The sequence below is a fragment of the Nycticebus coucang genome, chromosome 5 (assembly GCF_027406575.1).
Source record: "Nycticebus coucang isolate mNycCou1 chromosome 5, mNycCou1.pri, whole genome shotgun sequence".
Classification (NCBI taxonomy): Eukaryota; Metazoa; Chordata; class Mammalia; order Primates; family Lorisidae; genus Nycticebus; species Nycticebus coucang.
Window position 1 is genome coordinate 55,026,237 of NC_069784.1, and position 25,451 is coordinate 55,051,687.

Here is a 25,451-nt window from a genome sequence, read left to right on the forward strand (position 1 = left end):
ATTTTAAGGCATTTATAATCAGTTGGAGGAATGAACACTTTATAATTTAAAAAGGACAAGTTGTGGGTGGTACCTGTGGCTCAGAGAGTAGGGTGCTGGCCCCATATACCGAGGGTGGTGGGTTCGGGCCCAGCCCTGGCCAAACTGCAACAACAAAAAAATACAAAAATAAATAAACTTAATTTAAAAAAAAAAACAAAAAACTAACTTTAAAAAAAAAAGGACAACTTGTAATAAATGCTGACAAGTAAATATAAAGACCCATACATACTCGAGACATTCACAAATACTTTTTGCTCCCAACTCTACATTGGACACCAGACAAAAGGGATTTTCTATTTTATTAGATTTAAAAAACACAACAAAACCAGTAGGACTAGAGGAAAAAGTGAAGAAGGAAATGAAGAAAAGGCCTGGGTAAAGAACAGAGATGACAAGGTAAGAAACAGGGAGAGGGGCGGCGCCTGTGGCTCAGTCAGTAAGGCACCGGCCCCATATACCGAGGGTGGTGGGTTCAAACCCCGCCTGCAAACTGCAACCAAAAAATAGCCGGGTGTTGTGGCGGGCGCCTGTAGTCCCAGCTACTCGGGAGGCTGAGGCAAGAGAATTGCCTTAAGCCCAGGAGTTGGAGGTTGCTGTGAGCTGTGTGAGGCCACGGCACTCTACCCGAGGGCCATAAAGTGAGACTCTGTCTCTACAAAAAAAAAAAAAAAAAAAAAAAAGAAACAGGGAGAGAAAGGGGGGAAGTCAAGAGCCCTGAGTCAGGGCCATAAAGAGATTTGCAAAGACTAGACATCTCTTCACTTGATGACAATTTTCTGGCGCAAGGCTCGGGGCCCAGATCCAGGGAGGGGCTCGGGAGGTGGTGGGCCAGGGCCTAGGGCTGAGGCAGTGGGTGGCAGTCCGTGGGCAGTAATGTACTTCTTGTAGGCCTCGCGGATGATCTTGAAGGCTCGAGCAGTAGCATAAGGTATGTCTGTAACGGGGTCCCGGTATAGGGCTGGACGATGAGTCACTGGGCAGACTTCCCGAACAGGGACCTTTGGGGGATGTCCTTGGGGGAACCATTCCTCAAATGTTGCATCATCACTGAAAGTGATGAAAGTACGTGAGCAGCGAGTAGGGGGGACGATGGGTCCAGTCCCAGCGTGGAGAGTCAATGCAGAAGCTGTGGGAGCAGGATCAAGTCTGAGGGCAAAAGACAGAGAAAAACAGAGCTGAGACAAGACGATAATACATAAAGAAAGAAATCAGAGAGATGAGGAAAGAGAAAGAAAAAGGCCTGATAGTGGGAACATTCTGAGAGAACCTACTAAGTGACAGAGAAAAGGAAGCTAGGCTAGAAGAAAAAACAAGAAAGAAATGGAGAAGAGAAGCTAAAAGGAAAAGGAGTAAGAAAGAAATGAGCTGAAGGGAGGAAGGAATCTGAAAGAAATCCCAGTGTCAGGGTGAGCTGTATGAGGAAACCAAGTGAGATGGGGCTGAGAGACACAGCTGAAGTCAGACTCTCTTCCCCCTCGAGATTCACTTACCCTTCCACATCGACAGTCTCTTCTTTGGGGCCCGGCTCCCCAACAAGTGGCACTGCCACTGAATGATAGGTGATTATGGGCCCAGGACACTTGCGCTTCTTATGAACCTGCTTCTTTTTGTCAGCCTCCAGCCGCTCATATGTCTCTTCAGGGTCAAAGGAAGAAACGAGGGTTGGTCGGTCAGAATTCCCCCCTTTTCCACATGACCATTCTATCCCAAGATCTTCCCAGCCATACTGCCAATACCCCATCAACTATGAAAGTCCCCTAAGGCCCTCTGGCACCTCCCACTTCCTAGGTTTTCTGCCTGCCCCTCTCCACATCCTGTTCTCTTCATTTGTCAAGTACACTGGGGCCCTCAGCCACTCAGAACTGTAGTGCCTCCATGTTGGCAAGGACCCTTTGATGAGGACTTCTTAATTTCCCCAGATACCAGAATCTCCTGTATAATTGCTCTATCAACTCTCTCCCGTCCAAATGGCACATTATAGCATTACAGAGGTCTTTCCTATTTTGAGCTGAAATAGACTTCCTGATGACAGTTTTACCTTTTAAAGCCATAAAGGAGAAAAGTCTAATCTGGCTTCCACATGCTAGTCCTTCGAAATCAGTATCTATGTTCCCACTGTGTCTTCTCACCACTGACAATACAACTATTTTTTTCTTGCCCCCAGTAGAGTGCCATGGCGTCATAGCTCACACCAACCTCAAATTCTTAGGCTCAAATGTTCCTTTTGTCTCAGCCTTCCAAGCAGCTGGTACTATACACACCTGCCACACTGCCTGGCTATTTTTTAGAGATGGTGTCTCACTCTTGCCTAGGCTGGTCTCATACTTCTAAGTTCAAGCACTGTCCACTGCCTTGGCCTCCCAGAGTGCTGGGATTACAGGCATGAGCCACTGCACCCGGCCCTTTTTTCTTTTTTTTTTTTTAGGCAGAGTCCCACTCTGTTGCCTAGACTAGAGTGCCTAGCTCATAGCAAACTCAAATTCCTGGGTTCAGGCAATCCTCCTGCCTCAGCCTCCCAAGTAGCTATGACTACAGGCACCCGCAACAACATCCAGCTAACTTTTCTGTTATTTTAGTAGAGACAGAATCTCATTCTTGCTCAGGCTTGGTCTCCAACTCCTGAGCTCAAGGAATCCTTCAGCCTTGGCCTCCCAGACTGCTGGGATTATAAACCTGAGCCACCATGCCCAGTCTACAACATGGTTTTGAGTCACTCCCTCAATTTTGCCACTCCTTGGCCTAGTATACTCTTGTATTACTATACTTATGGCTTATGGCAGAGTTTCCTAGCTGGCAGCCCACTCAAGTGTCTGTTCCATCTTTATTTTATTTATTTGTTTGTTTGTTTATTTTCTGAGATAGTGTCTCACTCAGTGGCCCTGGGGTTGAATGCTGTGGCATCATAGCTCACAGCAACCTCAAACTCTTGGGTTCAAGTGCTTCTCTTGCCTCAGTCTCCCAAGTCGCTGGAACTATAGGCACCTGCCACAACACCCAGCTTGTTTTAGAATGGGGTTTCACTCTTGCTCAGGTTGGTCACTTGAACTCCCGAGCTCAGATAATCCTCCCGCTTTGTCCTCCCAGAGTGCTAGGATTACAGGCATGAGCCACCTCATCTGGCCTATGCAGTGTTTAAATAAAAATTTAATTAGATGGTGATACTTAAGAATTAAGAAATTGCCAGCCAGATGTGGTGACTCATGCCTATAATCTAGCACTCTGGGAGGCTGAGGCGGATGGATTGCTTGAGCTCAGGAGTTTGAGACCAGCCTGAGCAAGAGCAGGACCCTATCTCTTAAAAAAACCTAGCTGGGTATCCTGGCTGGCACCTGTCATCCCAGTTAGTCAGGAGGTGGAGGCAAGAGATCACTTGAGCCTACAGTTTGAGGTTGTTGTGAGCTACGCACTACACACAGGGCAACACAGTGAGACTCTGTCTCAAAAAAAAAACAAAACTAGGAAATTATATTTAGGCTTCGAGCCCGTAGCTCAGTAGTTAGGGTGCCAGCCACATACATGGGGGCTGGCGGATTCGAACCCACTGGGGCCTGCTAAACAATAATAACAATTACAACAACAACAAATAAATATAGCGGAGGTGGGGGTGGGGGGGTGGCACTTATAGCTCAGTGGGTAGGGCATCAGCCACATATACTAAGGCTAGCTGGTTCCAACCCAGCCTGGGCCAGCTAAAACAATGACAATTGCAACAACAAAAAAAGAATAGCCAGGCATTGTGGCGGGCACCTGTAGTCCTAGCTACCTGGGAGGCTGAGGCAAGAGAATCGCTTAAGCTCAAGAGTTTGAGGTTGCTGTAAGCTGTAATGCCATGGCACTCTACCCAGGGTGACAACTTGAGACTCTGTCTCAAAAAAATTAAAAAAAAAAAAAAAAAAAAAAAAATATATATATATATGTATGTATGTATATGTATACATAGCCAGCCATTGTGGTAGGTGCCTGTAGTCCCAGCTACTTGGGAGGCTGAGACAAGAGAATCACTTAAGCCCAAGAGTTTGAGGATTGGTTAGGTGCCCATAGCTCAGTGGTTAGGGTGCGGGTCACATATACTGGGGCAGGCAGATTCAAACAAGGCTCAGATCTGCTAAACAATGATAACTACAATAACAACAACAAAAATATTGGGGCATTGTGGCAGGTGCCTGTGGTCCCAGCTACTTGGGAGGCTAAAGCAAGAGAATCGCTTAAGCACAGGGGTTTGAGGTTGCTGTGAGCTGTGATGCCATAGTACTCTACTGAGAGCAATATAGTGAGACTCTATCTCAAAAAAAAAAAAAAAGAGGGCGGCGCCTGTGGCTCAGTCGGTAAGGCGCCGGCCCCATATGCCGAGGGTGGCGGGTTCAAACCCAGCCCCGGCCAAACTGCAACAAAAAAATAGCCGGGCGCCTGTAGTCCCAGCTGTTCGGGAGGCTGAGGCAAGAGAATTGCGTAAGCCCAAGAATTAGAGGTTGCTGTGAGCCGTGTGACGCCACGGCACTCTACCCCAGGGCGGTACAGTGAGACTCTGTCTCTACAAAAAAAAAAAAAAAAAAAAAAGAGTTTGAAGCTGCCATGAGCTGTGACGCCATGATACTCTACCAAAGGCAACACAGTGAGGCTATCTCAAAAAAAAAAAAAAAAAGAAAAGAAAAGGAAATCATATTTAAATATGGAAATTAAAAATAATAATAAATAGGCTCGGCACCTGCAGCTCAAGCAGCTAAGGAGCCAGCCACATACACCTGAGCTAGCAGGTTTGAATCCAGCCTGGGCCCACCAAACAACAATGATGACTGCAACCAAAAAATAGCCAGGCGTTCTGGCACACGCCTATAGTCCCAGCTACTTGGAAGGCGGGGGCAGGAGAATTGTTTGAGGCCTGGAGTTGAAGGTTGCTGTGAGCAGTGATGCCACAGCACTCTACCCAGGGTGACATCTTGAGGATCTGTGTCAAAAAAAAATAATAATAAAAATAATAATAATAAATAATTAAAGAGATTTTGGATCCCTCTTAAAAAACAAGAAAATCTGGCAATCCTGGGTCTGCATTCTTCCAGGGCAACAATTAGCTGGGCTAAGTAATTAAGTCTTCCTGTCAGGCACTCCTCTTCAATTTACCACAATCCTTCTGGTTACCTGCCTTGTTCCCATAACATTACTCTGTGGCAATTCACTGGTGGTATACACATAAGGCAGAAACTGTGACTCATATTACCTACAGATTATCAGGGTCATGAAGCATCCTGCACATTACAGGCACTCAACAAATGTTTGTTAATGAATAGATCAAAATATTCCTGATCCCTTTCCTCTGAAGAACTCCAAATTTCTGTGTCCTCAAGTGTGGGTACTGTGAACACAATCCTCTCAAGTCTGACCATAAAAAAAAAAAAAAAAAAAAGAGTACTGCTGGTGGTGCCTTTGGCTCAGTGGGTAGGGCAGCGGCCCCATATACCGAGGGTGGTGGGTTTAAACCTGGCCCCGGCCAAACTGCAACAACAACAACAAAAATAGCTGGGCGTTGTGGCGGGCGCCTGTAGTCCCAGCTACTCCGGAGGCTGAAGCAAGAGAATCGCCTAAGCCCAGGAGTTGGAGGTTACTGTGAGCTGTGACACCACAGCACTCTACTGAGGGTGATAAAGTGAGACTCTGTCTCTACAAAAAAAAAAAAAAAAAGAGTACTCTAGAAACATCTCCAATGATTGGACTTCTCTTGAACTTCAATTCTGGTGGGTAATACTGCTTTCTCTCCTTTGAGCCAATATTCCAACCCCTCTCCTCTCCAACACTTCCCTGTACCCTTTTGAACTCCTGCTCTATAATTAGCTGGCTCCCCTATACCCTCTTGAACTCCTGCTCTATAATTAGCTGGCTCCCCTATACCCTCCAGCTCTTCACTGAGCATTCCTTCCCCAACTGACCTTACCGGAAACCTGGTCATTCTCTGAGGCCATTACTCCACCCTGCAGCTCTCTGGTGGAGGCTGCTCATTCTCTTACATCCCACACAGGATACGCCTGGGTCCTACTGAGCCCGATGCCATAGCTTTTAGATCACTATTCTTCCACCCACCTGCAAACTCCCTTCTCTTTAGAGACCTATGCCAACAGTCTAGATTAACTTCTCTTTCCTATTCATGGTCACTTCTTCACTCACTGAAGACTTTGGCAGTGGTGTCCACTTTTTCTCTCCACCCCAAGTCCTATCATCTCAGGTCAACCTGGTGACATCAATGTGCTTGTGGTTAGCCCCGTCAACATTCCATCCCCACAATTTCTTTACCACCTCAGTATCTAACAAACCTTCTTGTTGATGATACTCTAGTTATACCATTCCACTCTAGCTACAGCCTAAAATACGTCACTGCCAGAAACTCTCTTATATCTGGAATAGTAACAATCATACATCCCCAGCTCTGACTACAAAATCCGATCCTTTGGGTCTGTTTGTTCTACCACTCTGTTGTCCTCTTTTTTCTGTACATTTAGGGCATTTTCATTCAATCCATCAGCCCCTTCCAGCCTTCACTTTCCTTTTCATTTTTATTTTTTCTAGAGACAGAGTCTTGCTCTATTGCCTGGCTAGAGTAGAGTGATGTCACAGCTCACAGCAACCTCAAACTACTGAGCTTACGTGATCCTCCTGCCTCAGCCTCCCAAGTACCTGGGACTACAGGTCCATGCCAGCACACTGGCTAAATTTTCTACTTTTTGTAGAGATGGAGTATCATTCTTAAGTTGGTCTTGATCTCCTGATCTCAAGTGATCCTTCAACCTCGGCCTCCCAGCATGCTAGGATTATAGGCATGAGCCACCATGCCTGGTCATTTTCCTTTCTTTTCTGAGACAGGGTCTCACTCTGTCGCCCTCAGTAAAGTGCTGTGGCATCACAGCTCACAGCAACCTCAAAGTCTTGGGCTCAAGTGATCCTCTTGCTTTAGCCTCCCAAGTAACTGGGACTACAGGCACCCACCACAACGCCCAGCTATTTTTAGAGATGGGGGTCTCACTCTTGCTCAGTCTGGCCTCAAATTCCTGAGATCAAGCAATCTACCTGCCTTAGCCTCCCAGAGTGCTAGGATTACAGGTGTGAGCCACTGTGCCTGGCCTTCCATTTTCCTTTTTATGTTTATTTTTTTATTTTGATTTTTTTGCAGTTTTTGGCCAGGGCCAGGTTTGAACCCGCCACCTCTAGCTCACGCCTGTAATCCTAGCACTCTGGGAGACTGAGGTGGGTGGATTGCCTGAGCTCACAGGTTCAAGACCGGCCTAAGCAAGAGCGAGACCCTATCTCTAAAAAAACAGCAGGGTTCAGCGCTCAGCACAGTGATCACAGCACTGGCCACATGTACCGAGGCTGGCGGATTTGAACCCAGCCTATGCCAGCTAAACGACACCTGCAAAAACAAAAAAATAGCCGGGTGTTGTGGCAAGTGCCTGTAGTCCCAACTACTTAGGAGGCTAAGGCAAGACAATCGTTTAAGTGATGAGATGGGGGTTGCTGTGAGCTATGATGCCATGGCATTCTACTGAGGGCAACATACTGAGACTAGGTTTCAATAAATAAATAAATAAATACATAAAATAAAATAAAAAGAATAACATACTGTGGCAGGCACCTATAGTCCCAGCTACTTGGGTGGGCAAGAGAATCACTTGAGTCCAAGAGTTCAAGGTTGCTATGAGCTATGATGCCACAGCACTCTACCGAGAGCAACAAATTGAAACTGTATCTCAAAATAAACAAACAAAAAACTGCAGATTTTTTTTTGTTTGTTTGTTTGTTTGTTTGTTTTGGCCAGGGCTGGGTTTGAACCCGCCACCTCTGGCATATGGGACCGGCGCCCTACTCCTTGAGCCACAGGCGCCGCCCAAAACTGCAGATTTTTTAAGAGACAGAGTCTTGCTCTATTGCACAATGGCTCACACCTATAATCCTAGCACTCTGGGAGGCCGACGCACTGTGGCAGATGACTATAGTCCCAGCTACTCAGAAGGCTGATGAAAAAAAAACACTTGAGCCCAAGACTTTGAAGTTGCTGTGAGCTATGATGCCAAAGTGACTCTGTCTCAAAAAAATAAATAAAAATAGAAAAACTGAGGTAAGAGGATCACTTGAGTCTAAGACTTGGAGGTTGCTATGAGCTATGACGCCATGACACTCTATCCAGGGCAACAGCTTGAGACTGTCTCAAAAACAAACAAACAAAAATACACTGAATTGCTTTTATATAAATAAAGAATATATGTCGGCGGGGCAGCGCCTGTGGCTCAGTGAGTAGGGCGCCGGCCCCATATGCCAAGGGTGGCGGGTTCAAACCCAGCCCCGGCCAAACTGCAACCAAAAAATAGTCGGGCGTTGTGGCAGGCGCCTGTAGTCCCAGCTGCTCTGGAGGCTGAGGCAAGAGAATCGCTTAAGCCCAGGAGTTGGAGGTTGCTGTGAGCTGTGTGAGGCCACGGCACTCTGCAGAGGGCCATAAAGTGAGACTCTGTCTCTACCAAAAAAAAAAAAAAAGAAGAATATATGTCCCATTTTAACACCAACATAATGGAAAAAGAGTTAAGAGACTACATTTTTTTTGTTTTGAGGCAGTCTCACTTGTCTCCCTCAGTAGAGTGCTGTTATGTCATAGCTCACAGGAACCTCAAACTCTTGGGCTCAAGCAATTCTCTGGTCTCAGCCTCCCAAGTAGCTGGGACTACAGGTGCCCACCACAACGCCCAGCTATGTTTAGAGACGAGTTCTCACTCTTTGTCAAGCTGGTCTCAAACATGTGAGCTCAGGCTATCCACCGACCTTGGCCTCCCAGAGTGCTAGGATTACAGGGGTGAGCCACCACGCCCAGGCCAAGCAACAATATCTTCAATATGTTGGAGCTAAACAAAATCTTTCCTCAATTACTGTATTCTTTTGGAGTCAAGTTACTTAAGTTTCAAAACTATCATTAAAGTGGAATGGGTTGCCCAACTCTTGGGCAGTGCTTGTGGTTCCGTGGGTAGAGTGCCAGCCCCATATATGGAGGGTGGCAGGTTTGAACCCAGCCCCGGCCAAACCGCAACAAAAAAATAGCCGGGCGTTGTGGTGGGCGCCTCTAGTCCTAGGGCGTTGTGGTGGGCGCCTCTAGTCCTAGCTACTGGGGAGACTGAGGCAAGAGAATAGCCTAAGCCCAGGAGTTGGAGGTTGCTGTGAGCTGTGATGCCACAGCATTCTACTGAGGGCGATAGAGTAAGACTCTATCTCTTAAAAAGAAAAAAAAAAAAAAGTGGAATGAGTTCAAGCCCAGATACTGCAGGTAAATAATATTCTACTCCATAATGAAATTGTATTTCACTTACACATGTTCAACTATATATACTCGGTAAAAAAAAAAAGAGAAACGGATTCAGAAAGAGAAAAGTAACATATTAAATACTACAGGTGAGGGCGGCGCCTGTGGCTCAAGGAGTAGGGCGCCGGTCCCATATGCCAGAGGTGGCGGGTTCAAACCCAGCCCTGGCCAAAACAAACAAACAAACAAACAAACAAAAAAAAATACTACAGGTGATTCCATCTGCCACTCCACTCAGTGAAAGTATGTCCCAGAAAACATGGATAGGTTCGAATCTACTGTTTCCTCAATTTCTCATGTACCTCTCATGATTTGAAACCCTCATCATTCTGTAAAGTGGGTTTTTTTTTAATAAGTTTTGTGGGCTCGGTGCCCATAGCCCAGTGGTTAGGGTACCAGCCACATACACTGGGACTGGCGGGTTCAAACCTGGCCCAAGCCTGCTAAATAACAATAACAATGGCAACAAGAAAAAATAGCAGGGTGTGGGCGGCGCCTATGGCTCAGTGAGTAGGGCGCTGGCCCCATATGCCGAGGGTGGCAGGTTCAAACCCAGCCCCTGCCAAACTCCAACAAAAAAAATAGCTGAGCCTTGTGGCAGGCGCCTGTAGTCCCAGCTGCTCGGGGGGCTGAGGCAAGAGAATCCTGTAATCCCAAGAGTTAGAGGTTGCTGTGAGCCGTGTGATGCCATGGTGCTCTACCCGAGGGTGGTACAGTGAGACTCTGTCTCTACAAAAAAAAAAAAAAAAAATAGCAGGGTGTTTTGTGGTGGGCACCTGTAGTCCCAGCTACTTGGGAGGCTGAGGCAAGAGAATCGCTTAAACCCAAATGTTTGAGGTTGCTGTGAGCTGTGACGCACAGCACCCTACTGAAAGCAACACAGTGATTCTCAAAAAAAAAAAAAAAAGCAAAGCAATTTATCTAACTAACTACTGACCTTCTGTTTTCATGATTATCATTAAAGTAGGCATTATCACCCCCCATTTTGTGAACAAGAAAGCAAGATTGCAAATAGGTTAATATGCCTCCAGTCTTGGGCGGCGCCTGTGGCTCAAGGAGTAGGGCGCCGGTCCCATATGCCGGAGGTGGCGAGGTGGCGGGTTCAAACCCAGACTCGGCCAAAAAAAAAAAGTAAAAAAAAAAAATATATGCCTCCAGTCTTACAGCAAGTGAATAGCAGAACTAGGATGTGAACTCATTTCCATATAATTCTTTTTTTTTTTTTTTTTTTGTAGAGACAGTGTCTCACTTTATGGCCCTTGGTAGAGTGCCATGGCATCACACAGCTCACAGCAACCTCCAACTCCTGGGCTTAAGTGATTCTCTTGCCTCAGCCTCCCGAGTAGCTGGGACTACAGGCGCCCGCCACAACGCCCGGCTATTTTCGGTTGCAGTTCAGCTGGGCCGGGTTTGAACCCGCCACCCTCGGTATATGGGGCCGGCGCCTTACCAACTGAGCCACAGGCGCGGCCCCATATAATTCTTATTTTATACTAAAGTACCTCAATAAAGCTTGTTCTTTGGAGCCCTCATAAATGCCTAGGTCCCTGTTCCTAGTCATTTCCTCTCCCCATTTCTTTCTTTTGATTCCCTCCAGATCATTGTTTTTCTCAGGTTCCTCTACCTAAACCACAGACTGACCCAGTGAACGTAAGTTGAGCTCTTCTGTAATCTTGGCCTCCCTGAGCAGCTCCTCCTGGGTCAGTGGCCGCTCACAGTGGGGCCCTTTACGCCTCCGTGACTGGCCTTGCCTCTCTTGTACCCGAAGGAATGTCTGACGAGTGTGCTCAGCTGTAGATTGACGCATGGACTTCCGACCTGGGAAGAGAACCAGATAAGAAGAAATTTTTGAGTTCATGTCCTCCTACTTTACTTATTTATCTATTTATAAATTTTTGGTTTGGGAATAATTTCAAGCTCAGTGATTATGACGCAACTTTACAATAAAGTTGCAGTAACAGTATAAATAACACCTATGCAAATTTTACCCACATCATCTACTGTTAACATTTTGCCCCATTTACATTGTTTTTTTTTACTGAATGATCTGAAAGTTGTACATTAATGACCTTTCCCCCTAAATATTTCAATGTGTATTTCCTTTTTTTTTTTTTGAGGCAGTCTTACTTTGTTGCCCTCGGTAGAGTGCCCTGGCATCACAGCTCACAACACCCTCAAACTCTTGGGCTCAAACAATCCTCTTACCTCAGCCTCTCAAGTAGCTGGGACTACAGGCACCACAACACCCAGCTATTTTTTAGATAGGAGTTTCGCTCTTTCTCAGGCTGGTCTCAAACTCCTGAGCTCAAGCCATCTACCCACCTTGGTCTCCCAAAGTGTTAGGATTGCAGGCGTGAGCCACATACCTGGCCTACCATGTGTATTTTCTAAGAATAAGGATTTTCCTTACATAACCATAGTATAGTTATTAACATGATACTTTATTACCATATTGCAATTTTGTCAATTGCCCCAAACATCCCTACTCACTGTCAGAGCCATCATCCTGCAGTTCTAGAGGTAGCAGCACCTTCTCTTCTCGGGTCTTTTGTGAGCTACCAGCAACGGTGTTGACCTTTCGAGGTCTCAAGCTCTTGAGAGGCTCCTGAGGACAGAAAGTCATTAAACATGATGGAAGAGAGAAATAAAGGGAAGAGAGAAATAAAGAGAGATAAGGATAAAGAAGATTAGGTTTGTCACAAGGGAAAACTAGCATTGTAGGAAATGGAACTGCATGGATAGCTCTGAGAGCGGATGAGAGGGAGAACAAGAATTAAGGAGATCCAGGAGAACCAGATCCCTCTACACCTTATAGGCTTTGGTGACCACTCGGCGCTTCCTTCTTGGCTCTTCTGCTTCTCCGTCGCTGGATGGTTCATCCCCTTCATCAATGTCAAAGTCAGAGTCTACCTCATCTTCTGTGTCTGACTGGTCCCCTTGATACTCGTCATCTCCTGATTCCTGAGGACACAGGGAGATGAGATGTGGTTGGCTCTGGAATTATTCACATCCATTCAGTAGGGACAGAATCTCCATTTTCCTGATAAGAGTTGCCCTAGCACCACACTCATCTCCTTCCAACATTAACTGCCCTTTATCGGTAACACACTGTGTTAATAGTGGGGAACAAAAAGATATGGTTTGATGTTTATGAGGCTCATAGTCTCTTAAAGACACTATTTTATTATTTTTTTTTGAGACAGAGTTTGTTGCCCTCGGTAGAGTGCCATGGCGTCATAGCTTACAGCAACCTTAAACTCTTGGGCTTAAGCAATTCTCTTACCTCAGCATCACAAGTAGCTGGGACTACAAGCGCTGGCCACAACACCCAGCTATTTTGTTTGTTTGTTTGTTTGTTTTTTTGTTATAGTTGTCATTGTTATTTGGGAGGCCCTGGGCTGGGTTTGAATCCGCCAGCCCTGGTAGATGTGGCTGGCACCCTAAGCCACTGAGCTATAGGCCCCAAGCATAAAAAGATATGGTTTGGGCTTTATAAGGCTCATAGTCTTATAAAGACACTGTTTTATTTATTTATTTTATTTCGTTATTTTTTTAAATAGTCTCATTATATCACCCTCGATAGAGTAGTGATCACAGCTCACAGCAACCTCAAACTCTTGGGCTTACGCAATTCTCCTGCCTCAGCCTCCCAAGCAGCGGGACTATAGGCACCCACCACAACGCCCAGCTATTTTTTGTTGCAGTTGTCATTGCTGTCCAGTAGGCCCTGGCCGGGTTCGAACCCAACACCCTTGGTGTATGTGGCTGGGGCCATAACCACTGTGATAGGGGACCTGAGCCTATTTTTTTTTTTTTTTTTTTTTGAGACAGTGTCTTACTTTGTCACGCTCAGTAGAGTGCTGAGAGGTCATAGCTCACAGCAACCTCCAGGTTTTAGGCTCAATCAATTCTCTTGCCTCTGCCTCCTAAGTAGTTGGGACTACAGGTGCATGCCAAAATCCCAGCTATTTTGTTTTTTTGAGACAGAGCCTCAAGCTGTTGTCTGAGTGCCGTGGCATCACAGCTCACAGCAACCTCCAACTCCTGGGCTCAAGCAATTCTCCTGCCTCCGTCTTCCAAGTAGCTGGGACTACAGGTGCCCGCCACAACACCCGGCTATTTTTTGGTTGTAGTCGTCATTGTAGTTTGGCGGGCCCAGGCTGGATACAAACCTACCAGCTCAGGTGTATGTGGCTGGCACCTTAGCGGCTTGAGCCACAGGCACCAAGCCAATGCCCAGCTATTTTTAGAGACGGGGTCTTGCTCTAGCTCAGGCTGGTCTCAAATCCCTGAGCTCAGGCGATCCATACATCTTGGCCTCCCAGAATGCCAGGATTACAGGCAGGAGCCACTGGACCCACCTTAGAAACAATTTAAAATGAAGTTTAGGGCGGTGCCTGTGGCTCAGTGGGTAGGACGCCAGCCCCATATACCGAGGGTGGTGGGTTCAAGCCCAGCCCTGGCCAAACTGCAACAAAAAAATAGCCAGGTGTTGTGGCGGACGCCTGTAGTCCCAGCTACTCAGGAGGCTGAGGCAAGAGAATCGCCTAAGCCCAGGAGTTGGAGGTTGCTGTGAGCTGTGTGACGCCACGGCACTCTACCGAGGGCGATAAAGTGAGACTCTGCCTCTACAAAAAAAAAAAAAAAAAATGAAGTTTAAACACAACACAATATGTAAACTATTAAGTGGAAATGAAATATGATAGGAGATCAGGGGAAGAGGCATTCTCAGTATGGCCTCTTAGTATGAGAAAATCTAAACCCTGGACTTTGGCAGGGCGCTATGGCTCATGCCTGTAATCCTAGCACTCTGGGAGGCCAAGGCGGATGGATTGCCTGAACTCAGGAGTTCAAGACCTGAGCAAAAGTGAGACCCAGTCTCTACTAAAAATAGAAAAAATAGCCGGGTATTGTGGTGGGTGCATATAATCCCAGCTACTCAGGAGGCTGAGGCAAGAGGATCTCTTCAGCCCAAGAGTTTGAAGTTGCCGGGAGCTATGATGATGCCACAGCACTCTACCCAAGATGACAGAGTGAGACTGTGTCTCAAAAAAACAAAACAAAGGGCGGCACCTGTGGCTCAGTGAGTAGGGTCCCTGCCCCATATACCAAAGGTGGCGGGTTCGAACCCAGCCCCAGCCAAAACTGCAACAAAAAATAGCCAGGCATTGTGGCGGGTACCTGTAGTCCCAGCTACGTGGGAGGCTGAGGCAAGAGAATTGCCTAAGCCCAAGAGCTGGAGGTTGCTGTGTGCTGTGACGCCACAGCACTCTACCAAGGGCATCAAAGTGAGACTCTATCTCGAACAAAAAAAAAAAAATTGAGGGCAGCACCTTTCGCTCAGTGAATAGGGTGCCTGCCCCATATACCAAGGGGTGGCAGGTTTGAAAAACAAAATAAAACAATCCTATACTGTCATTCCTTTTTTTTTCGAGACAGAGTCTCACTTTGTCACCCTTGGTAGAGTGCCATGGCGTCACAGCTCACAGCAACCTCAAACTGTTGGGCTTAAGTGATCCTTTTGCCTCAGCCTCCTGAGTAGCTGGGACTACAGGTGCCTGCCACAATGCCCGGCTATTTTTTGTTGCAGTTGTCATTGTTGCTCAGCTGGCCCAGGCTGGGTTCTAACCCGGGTCCCTTGGTGCATGTGGCCAGTTCTATAACCACTGTGCTACAGGTGCTGAGCCTAGACTTTCATTCTTTAGATTAGGGGTCAGGAAACTTTTTCTGTAAAGGCCAGATTAAAACAGTGGAGCAACGTTGGCCCACAGGTTGTAGTTTGCTGAATCCTGCTTTAGATTCTAAAGGATTTGAGCTATAGTTTTTTTGTTTTGAGAGTTTCACTATGTCACCCTCGTTAGAATGCCGTCGCGTCATAGCTCACAGCAACTTCAAACTCTTCGGCTCAAGTGATTCTCTTGGCTCAGCCTCCCTAGTAGCTGGGACTACAGGCACCCGCCACAACACCTAGCTATTTTTCAAGACAAAATCTTGCTGTGGCTCAGACTGGTTTTAAACCCGTGAGCTCAGGCAATTCGCCCACCTTGGCCTCCCAAGTGCTGAGAGTACAGGGGCTAACACTGCGCCCAGCCTTGAGCCAACATTGGTAGTATTGGGCGGTGCCTGTGGCTCAGTCGGTAAGGCGCCGGCCCCATATACAGAGGATGGTGGGTTCAAACCCGCCCCGGCCAAATTGCAACCAAAAAATAGCCGGGCGTTGTGGCGGGCGCCTGTAGTCCCAGCTACTCGGGAGGCTAAGGCAAGAGAATCGCTTAAGCCCAGGAGTTGGAGGTTGCTGTGAGCTGTGTGAGGCCACGGCACTCTACCGAGGGCCATAAAGTGAGACTCTGTCTCTACAAAAAAAAAAAAACATTTGTAGTATTTATGTATTTATTTTGAGACAGAGCCTCAAGCTGTCACCCTGGGTTGAGCGCTGTAGCATCACAGCAACTTCTAACTCCTGGGCTCAAGCGAGTCTCCTGCCTCTACCTTCCAAGTAGCTAGGACTACAGGCGGCCACCACAACACCCGGCTATTTTTTGTTTGCAGCCGTCATTGTTTGGTGGGCCTGGGCTGGATTCGAACCCACCAGCTCAGGTGTATGTGGCTAGTGCCTTAGCCACTTGAGCCACAGGTGCCGTGCCCACTGGTAGTATTTAGTTAGACAAGAGTGAAGACGGAATCATGGGCAGATAGAATAGCAGGAACAAAGGAGCAGAAACAATAATGTGTACAGTATGATTACAGAATAAGGATTTAGACCTAAGTAAAGCAAATTTATCTCTGGCAAGAAGCCTCCTTTTTGGCTGACTGCCTTTGACCCCAGCACAGCCTCCTTCCAACACTGACTGCCCTGTAGAACTATAAGATCTGGGGCGGTGCCCGTTGCTCAGTGAGTAGGGTACTGGCCTTATATACCAAGGGTGGCGGGTTCAAACCCAGCCCTGGCCAAACTGCAACACAAAATAGCTGGGTGTTGTGGCGTGTGCCTGTAGTCCCAGCTACTTGGGAGGCTGAGGCAAGAGAATCGCCTAAGCCCAAGAGCTGGAGATGCGCTGTGAGCTGTGACACCACGGCACTCTACCAAGGGCGATAAAGTAATACTGTCTCTTTAAAAAAAAAAAAAAAGAATATCTGAAAAGGTTATATTGGTTTATGGAAAAACTTACATGTAAGGCTAATAAACTTGATTTTAACCTGCAGGCCAGTGATTCTCAATCCTCTCCATTTCCTTACTCATCCCAGTTTTGATAATCATTGACAGGTAAACTAAAGTTACTGAGAGAAATATGATCTTCCTCAGAAGTTTTGGGACAGGCAAACAGTTAAATACTACTACGTCCAGGGTCCTCAAACTACGGCCCATGGGCCACATGCTGCAGTGTGATTGTATTTGTTCCCGTTTTGTTTTTACTTCAAAATAAGGTATGTGCCGTGTGTATAGGAATTTGTTCCTAGTTTTGTTTTGTTTTTTTTTTAACTATAGTTAGCCCTCCAACAGTCTGAGGGACAGTGAACTGGCCCCCTGTTTAAAAAGTTTGAGGACCCCTGACTATGGATAATGGAGAGCCACTGAAGATTTGAAGGAAGTATACACAAGGGTTAGTTTAGAAGGTACTGGAGGTAGACAGGCTAGAGTAGACAACCTGATGTACAACCTAGACCTGAGGTGATCCTTGTTAAGGCTAGCATGGTAGTCACATTGGAAAGAAAACAGGAACAAAACACTTGTGAGACAGATATCAAGCAAATAATACAGATGGTTGACACTCCAAGACAGCCAGAGTTCAATCTTGTACTGATGACCATCATTTCCTCCCAACTGCTGTTTGTGAAAGCCAGCCTGGGAACACATTAATCCCCTGAGCTCTAATCTGGTACTAAACCGTTTCATTAGAGGGTAGCATTGTGCCCAATCAAAATACTTTCACTAAATTATAGATTTACTATCACTGCTTGGCTTTTATTGGGAGTCATTAATAGACATGATTAGGTAAGAGAATGTTTCTTTTTTTTTTGAGACAGAGTTTCATTTTGTCACCCTCAGTAGAGCTGTGGTGTCACGGCTCACAGCAACCTCAAACTCTTCAGCTTAAGCGATTCTCTTGCCTTAGCCTCCCAAGTAGCTGGGACTACAGGCGCCTGCCTCAACACATGGCTATTTTTTGTTGCAGTTGCCACTACTGTTTTAGCTGGCCAGGGCCGGGTTCGAACCCACCACCCTCAGTATATGGGGGCAGTGCCCTACCCACTGAGCTACAGGCACGGCCCAAGAAAATGTTTTAATATCATCTGCCAAACCTATTACTTTATGTAAGGAAATAATGACAATTCTCCCTAGGATTTAATGTTGAGTAAGTTTGTCTCTCCTGAAGAACATGTTTGCTTCTTTCTTACTAAAAAAAGAAATACAAAGTTTGGCTGCCAGGAAGCTCACAGCTAAATTTAGTATCAATTGCTATTACCATTTAGCATAGGGTACAATTACTTCTGGCCTGTCTCTATTTTTACTGTTCTTACTTTTTGTTTATATTGTGAGCCTCCTTAAATCCCTTTTGGAAGTACAAAGGGTAGATATTAAATAACGCATAATAAAATGACAAGAATAGGAAAATGAACATGGAGGAGGGATGAGAAAGTTCTATTTTAAAATACTTGGTTAGGAATGTGTAAGTAGGGCGGCACCTGTGGCTCAAGGAGTAGGGCGCCGGTCCCATATGCCAGAGGTGGCGGGTTCAAACCCAGCCCCGGCCAAAAAAAAAAAAATCACAAAAAAAAAAAAAAAAAAAAAAGAAAGGAATGTGTAAGTAACGATTCCTAGTCAGTCATCAAGTCCTTTGGATTCTATTTCCTTAATTCTCTTGAACCATCCTGTCCATGTTTCTCTATTGCCACTGCCCACTTCCAACTATTCTCATTACAGAGTATTTTTTCTAAAGTACAAATTTAATCATGGAACTTGAAGATGAGATCTCCTTATTACTCTGGACCAGAGGTCCTCAAACTTTTTAAACAGGGGGCCAGTTCACTGTCCCTCAGACCGGTTGGAGGGCTGGACTATAGTTTAAAAAAAAAATTATGAACAAATTCCTATGCACACTGCATGTATCTTATTTTGAAGTAAAAAAACAAAACGGGGGTGGCGCCTGTGGCTCAGTGAGTGGGGTGCCGGCCCCATATACTGAGGGTGGCGGGTTCAGACCCGGCCTCAGCCAAACTGCAACCAAAAAATAGCCTGTAGTCCCAGCTGCTCGGGAGGCTGAGACAAGAGAATCGCATAAGCCCAAAAGCTGGAGGTTGCTGTGAGCTGTGTGATGTCATGGCACTCTACCGAGGGCACTAAAGTGAGACTGTCTCTGCAAAAAAAAACCAAAAAACAAAAAAAGGGCGGTGCCTGTGGCTCAAGGAGTAGGGTGCCGGTCCCATATGCCGGAGGTGGCGGGTTCAAACCCAGCCTCAGACAAAAACCACAAAAAAAAAAAAAAAAAAAGAAGTCCCAGCTACTTGGGAGGCTGAGGCAAGGGAATCGCTTAAGCCCAGGAGTTGGAGGTTGCTGTGAGCTATGTGACGCCACAGCACTCTACCAAGGGCCATGAAGTGAGACTCTGTCTCTACAAAAAAAAAAAAAAAAAAAAGGGAATACAATCACACGGCCTCATGTGGCCCGTGGGCCGCAGTTTGAGGACGCCTGGAAGAGCAAAATTCTTTAACATGGTCCATAAGGCCTTACCATCTCTATTCTTCTTCATGCTCTAGAGAATGACAGTAGACTTATGGGTGCCACACTAATATCTCCAAGACTTTACACTCTGCCCCACCCCTCCATGGACTAACCTTTATACTCCTCCTGCTTTGCATCCAGCCAAGAACTACTTGTCATACTGCCTGCTTCTTAAACATCATCCTGAAGGTCATAACTCTGGTTCACATGTGTTATCAGCACCCTATATTTACCTCTTTAGTCCTTATCACACAGTATTTTAAATGACTAGTAACCCAACCAGCTCCCCCACTGGGAGAGCTGGGGTATGGCACATGCATGGGCAGGGCAGTGCTTTTAATAGTCCGCTTTCCTAGAGCCTAACACTGATGGCATGCTACGGGTGCTCAGCTCCTAGTCAATAGATAGATCCAATCAATAAAATTTAGCAAGTACGCCAAGTGTAGTGGCTCATGTCTGTAATCCCAGCACTCTGGGAGGCCTGTGTATTGCTTGAGCTCACAAGTTCAAGACCAGCCTGAGCAAAAGCAAGATCCCATCTCTACTAAAAATAGAAAAAGCTAGCTGGCATCTTGGCAGATCGCTCAAGTCTCAGCTACTGAGGTTGCTACGTGCTATGATGCCACTGCACTCTACCCAGGGCAACAGTAAGACTCTGTCTCAAATAAATAAATAAATTTTGCAAGTGCCAGTCCACTGAATGTATAATGTTGAACAAAACAAGCCATCTCTAACTTTATAAACTTTACAATGTAAAGGAAAGTATAAACTAGTAATCAAGCCAAATCCAATTACAAATTGAAATTGAAATATGTACTATGAAGAAAATAAACAGGACATTTAGAAAATAGTCATGGAAGGGTTATATGAGAAAACATTTATTTATATGGAGACTTGAAAGTCCGCTACTTCTGGAGCAGTTCTTTTCTTTTTTTTTTTTTTTGTAGAGACAGAGTCTCACTTTACGGCCCTCAATACAGTGCCGTGGCTTCACACAGCTCAAAGCAACCTCCAACTTCTGGGCTTAAGCGATTCTCTTGCCTCAGCCTCCTGAGTAGCTGGGACTACAGGCGCCCACCACAACGCCCGGCTATTTTTTGGTTGCAGTTTGGCCGGGGCGGGTTTGAACCCGCCACCCTCGGTATATGGGGCCGGCGCCCTTCCGACTGAGCCACAGGCGCCGCCCCCGGAGCAGTTCTTTTCTATACCTCAGGTGAATAAGAGTCCAGTAAGCCAAAGCACACATACCCTCAGTGACTACCACGTGCACTGCGTGAGTCAGATGTCAGCAGTGCGGTGACAGACGCAACCAGAAAAGCATAGTGAGTACTTGCCGTACTCTGGGGGTGTCTCCCGAGAGCTTCAGCTTCCCTGAACCCTCCAACCCCCTCCAGGGCTCTCTGCTGTCGAAATCCACTGTATCGCTCCGACTCGCCCACCCATCTCGGTATCAGCTCCCAGAGCCTCTCCATTCCTCGCCCCCTTCCTCTTTGTCCCGGGTTTCTCACTCTAGGACGCCGCTTCCTCCCCTCCCTCTTCCTGGGCCCGGCTCTTGCCTCAGTGAAACCCCCGTAAGTCGTCTGGTAGAACTCATCTTCTTCTTCTGCCTCCAGGAGCCCAGAAAGCCGATTCCCAGCGGTCTTCCGGGGGACCCGGCCACCAGCCAAACTCATAACGACTACAAAGACCGCACCACCACCAGCAGCCCCTAACCCAGCTCTGTTCTCCGAGCTCGGCGCTCTACACCCCTGCCTGCAGGTGGCCGTCAGCCGCAGAAGTCGGGCGTACGCAGGCAGAAGCAGCGGAGTGCCGAGTTTCACGCTCTGAACCCTCTTTACTCTTCGGTCTCACCTCCTGCCCTAGCATTTGCCTATCTGGCTTGATGAGGATATCCCCAACCCTAAGTCCATTATTGGAAGTCAACAAATTTTCTTTCTTTTTTTTTTTTTTTTTTTTTTTGTAGAGACAGAGTCTCACTACCGCCCTCGGTAAGTGCCGTGGCGTCACTCGGCTCACAGCAACCTCTAACTGTCGGGCTTACGCGATTCTCTTGCCTCAGCCTCCCGAGCAGCTGGGACTACAGGCGCCTGCCACAACACCCGGCTATTTTTTTTTGTTGTTGTTGCAGTTTGGCCGGGGCCGGGTTCGAACCCACCACCCTCGGCATATGGGGCCGGCGCCCTACTCACTGAGCCACAGGCGCCGCCCGGAAGTCAACAAATTTTCTTTCAGAAAATTTTCCAATCGTTTTCTACACTGCTGCCAGTAGGACCCTTTCAAAGAACCCAGACTGTGTGTCATTCCTGAAAAATTTTAATGGGTTGCCATTTTCCGCAGTACAAAATCCCAAATCTTCCAGGCAGAAAGTACAATATTGTAGTTAAGAACACAGGCTTTAGGCTCCGCGCCTGTGGCTAAAGCGGCTAAGGCGCCAACCACATACAACTGAGCTGGCCGGTTCAAATCCAGCCCGGGCCCGCCAATCAACAATGACGGCTGCAACCAAAAAATAGCCAGGCTGGGCGGCGCCTGTGGCTCAGTGAGCAGGGCGCCGGCCCCATATACCGAGAGTGGCGGGTTCAAACCCAGCCCCGGCCAAACTGCAACAAAAAAATAGCCGGGCGTTGTGGCGCGCGCCCGTAGTCCCAGCTACTCGGAAGGCTGAGGCAGGAGAATCGCCTAAGCCCAGGAGTTGGAGGTTGCTGTGAGCTGTGTGATGCCACGGCACTCTACCGAGGGCAATAAAATGAAACTCTGTCTCTACAAAAAAAAAATAGCCAGGCTTTGTGGCGGGTGCCTGTAATCCCAGCTATTTGGGAGGCGGAGGCAGGAGAATCGCCTAAGCCCAGGAGTTGGAGGTTGCTGTGAGCTGTGATGCCATAGCACTCTACCCAGGGCAACAGCTTGAGGCTCTGTCTCAAAAAACAAACAAACAAAAAAACACAGACTTTAAAAAGAAAACACAACAACAAAAATAGCCGGGCATTGTGGCAGGCACCTGTAGTCCCAGCTACTTGGGAGGCTGAGGCAAGAGAATTGCCTAAACCCAGGAGTTGGAGGTTGCTGTGAGCTGTGACGCCACAGCACTCTTTTGAGGGCGATAAAGTGAGACTCTGTCTCTACAAAAACCAAAACATCCCCCCACACACACACCCATGGCCTTAGATATTTATCCAATCTTTTTTTGTTTGTTTGTTTGTTTGTAGAGACAGAGTCTCACTCTATGGCCCTTGGTAGAGTGCCGTGGCCTCACACAGCTCACAGCAACCTCCTACTCCTGGGCTTAAGCGATTCTCTTGCCTCAGCCTCCCGAGTAGCTGGGACTACAGGCGCCCGCCACAAGGCCCGGCTATTTTTTGGTTGCAGTTCGGCGGGGGCCGGGTTTGAACCCACCACCCTCGGTATATGGGGCTGGCGCCTTACCGACTGAGCCACAGGCGCCGCCCTTTTTTTTTTTTTTTTCCTTGTAGAGACAGAGTCTCACTTTATGGCCCTAGGTAGAGTGCCGTGGCATCACACAGCTCACAGCAACCTCCAACTCCTGGGCTTAAGTGATTCTCTTGCCTCAGTCTCCCGAGTAGCTGGGACTACAGGCGCCCGCCACAACGCCCGGCTACTTTTTTTGGTTGCAATTCAGCCAGGGCTGGGTTTGAACCCGCCACCCTCGGTATATGGGGCCAGCGCCTTTACCGACTGAGCCACAGGCGCCACCCCATATTTATCCAATCTTTTAACACTGAAGAGACATCTACAACCCTCTGTTTATTGCAGCACTATTTACAATAGCCAAGATAAGATATTAGCCCAGGTGTCCAACAACAGATGAATAGATTTTAAAAATGTAGTATACATATACAATGGGATACTAGTCAATGGTAAACAATGAACAATGAACTCCTGTCATTAGTGGCAACATGAATGGAATTAAAGGATTTAAGTTAAGTGAAATAAACCAGAAGCACAAAACTCAAGCCTGTAATCCCAACGCTTTGGGAGTTTGAGGCTAGGAGTTCCAGACCAACCAGGGCAATGTAGCAAGACCCTGTCTCTAAAAGAAGAACATACTTGTGATCCCAGCACTTTGGGAGGCCAAGGTAGGAGGATTGCCTGAGCTCATGAGTTAGATACCAGCCTGAGCTAGTAATCTCTAGAAATAGCTAGGCGTTGTGGTGAGAGCCTGTAGTCCCAAGTAGCTGAAGGCTAAGGCAAGAGAATCTCTTGAGCCCAAGAGATAGAGGTTGTCGTGACCTATGATACCAGTGCACTCTACTTGAGGTGACAAAGTGAGACTCTGTCTTAAAAAAATAAAAAATAAAAATAAAAGAAACATTAAAAAAAAAAAAAAAAAAGGAGGGCAGCGCCTGTGGCTCAAGGACTAGGGCGCCGGTCCCATATGCCGGAGGTGGTGGGTTCAAACCCAGCCCCGGCCAAAAACCACCAAAAAAATAAAAAAAAAAAGGAAAGAAAAAACATTAGCTAGACCTGTTGGTGCATGTCTATAGTCTGACCTACTCAGGAGGCTGAAACTGGAGGATCACTAGAGCCCAGCTGTTTGAGGTTACTTTGAGCTATGCTGACCGACTACACTCTAGCCTGGGCAACAGAGCAAGAGACTCTGCCTCTAAATAAATAAAACAACAGCCCGGGCAGCACCTGTGGCTCAAAGGGTAGGGCACCCGTCCCATATGCCAGAGGTGGCAGGTTCAAACCCAGCTCCGGCCAAAGAACTGCAAAAAAATTAAATAAATAAATAAATAAAACAGCCAGCACAGTGGCTCACACCTATAATCCTAGCACTCTGTGAGGCTGAGGTAGTGGACAGCCTGAGCTCAGGAGTTCCAGACCAGCCCGAACAAGAGGGAGACTCAGCCTCTACTAAAAATTGAAAAACTACCTGGGGCATTGTGGTGGGTGCCTGTAGTTCCAGCTACGTGGGAGGCTGAGGCAAGAGGATCCCTTGAGCTCATCAGTTTGAGGTTGCTGTAAGTTAGGCCAATGCCATGGCACTCTAGCCTGGGCAACAGCATGAGACTCTTGTCTTAAACAAAAAAAGATTGTTGAGAACATTAATCCTTGTAAACTCCTTAGCACAGTGTTTATCAAGCATGTAGTAAATGTTTAGTAGGTGATTACTACTAACACGGCCTTCAAGATCTTTCATAATCTATGGGCGGCACCTGTGGCTCAAAGGAGTAGGGCGCCGGCCCCATGTGCCGGAGGTGGCAGGTTCAAACCCAGCCCGGACCAAAAACTGCAAAAAAAAAAAAAAAAATAGGGCAGCGCCTGTGGCTCGCTTGGTAGGGTGCTGGCCCCATATACCGAGGGTGGCGGATTCAAGCCCGGCCCCGGCCAAACTGCAACCAAAAAATAGCCGGGCGTTGTGGCGGGCGCCTGTAGTCCCAGCTACTCGGGAGGCTGAGGCAAGAGAATCGCTTAAGCCCAGGAGTTGGAGGTTGCTGTGAGCTGTGTGAGGCCACGGCACTCTACCGAGGGCCATAAAGTGACACTCTGTCTCTACAAAAAAAAAAAATAAAGATCTTTCATAATCTAACCTCTCTCCATCTTTCTACGCTCACCTGCCACATCTTTGAATTACTCCCCTAACACCCAATTCTTTGTCATGCCTCCATGCTTTTCATTCTCCTTAGAATCCTTTTCCTTAGGCCTGGCTCAGGTGGTTCACATCTGTTATCCTAGTACTCTGGGAGGCCGAGGTGGTGAAGACACAGTGTGAGCCAAGAGAGAGATCCTGTCTCTACTAAGAATAGAAAAACCATCCAGCATTTGGGTGGGTATCTGTAGTCCCAGCTACTTGAGAGGCTGAGGCATGAGAATTGATTGAGCCCAAGAGTTTGAGGTTGCTGTAAGCTATGATGCCTATGATGCCACAACACTCTACCCAGGGCACGGAATAAGACTCTGTCTAAAAAAAAAATCCCTTTCTTTATAGGATAGTGAAGTCTTCTTGCACATCTTCTTACCCTCTTCAGTTCCCATAATCAGACAAATCATGCCTTCCAGATTCTCTGAAATGGTTTAATCTCAAAAAGTCTGCTGTATGTTAAGATTCAATTCCCTTTTTTTTTTTGAGACAGAGTCTTACTATGTTACCCTTGGTAGAGTGCTGTGACATCACAGCTCACAGCAACCTCAAACTCTTGGGCTTAAGCAATTTTCTCTTTTGTTTTTTTTTGAGACACAGTCTCACTTTGTCACCCTTGGTAGAGTGCCCTGGCGTTACAGCTCACAGCAACCTCTAACTCCTGGGCTTAGGCGATTCTCTTGCCTCACCCTCCCGACTAGCTGGGACTACAGGCACCCGCCACAACACCTGGCTAGTTCTTGGCTGCAGTTGTCATT

The 25,451-nt window shown here is 47.0% G+C and overlaps 1 protein-coding gene across 1 annotated transcript; it reads right to left on the minus strand.

Annotated features, from left to right (window-relative positions):
• Nucleotides 1-329: 329 nt before the first annotated feature.
• VPS72 (vacuolar protein sorting 72 homolog) lies at nt 330-20,862 on the minus strand. Its single transcript, XM_053590771.1, has 6 exons — nt 20,648-20,862; nt 12,179-12,331; nt 11,861-11,975; nt 11,012-11,188; nt 1,533-1,677; nt 330-1,188 (listed from the first exon to the last, which is right to left on the minus strand). The coding sequence occupies exons 1-6, from the start codon at nt 20,762-20,764 to the stop codon at nt 801-803; spliced, it is 1,095 nt and encodes a 364-aa protein (XP_053446746.1). The 5' UTR covers nt 20,765-20,862; the 3' UTR covers nt 330-800.
• Between the last annotated feature and the right edge of the window lie 4,589 nt (nt 20,863-25,451).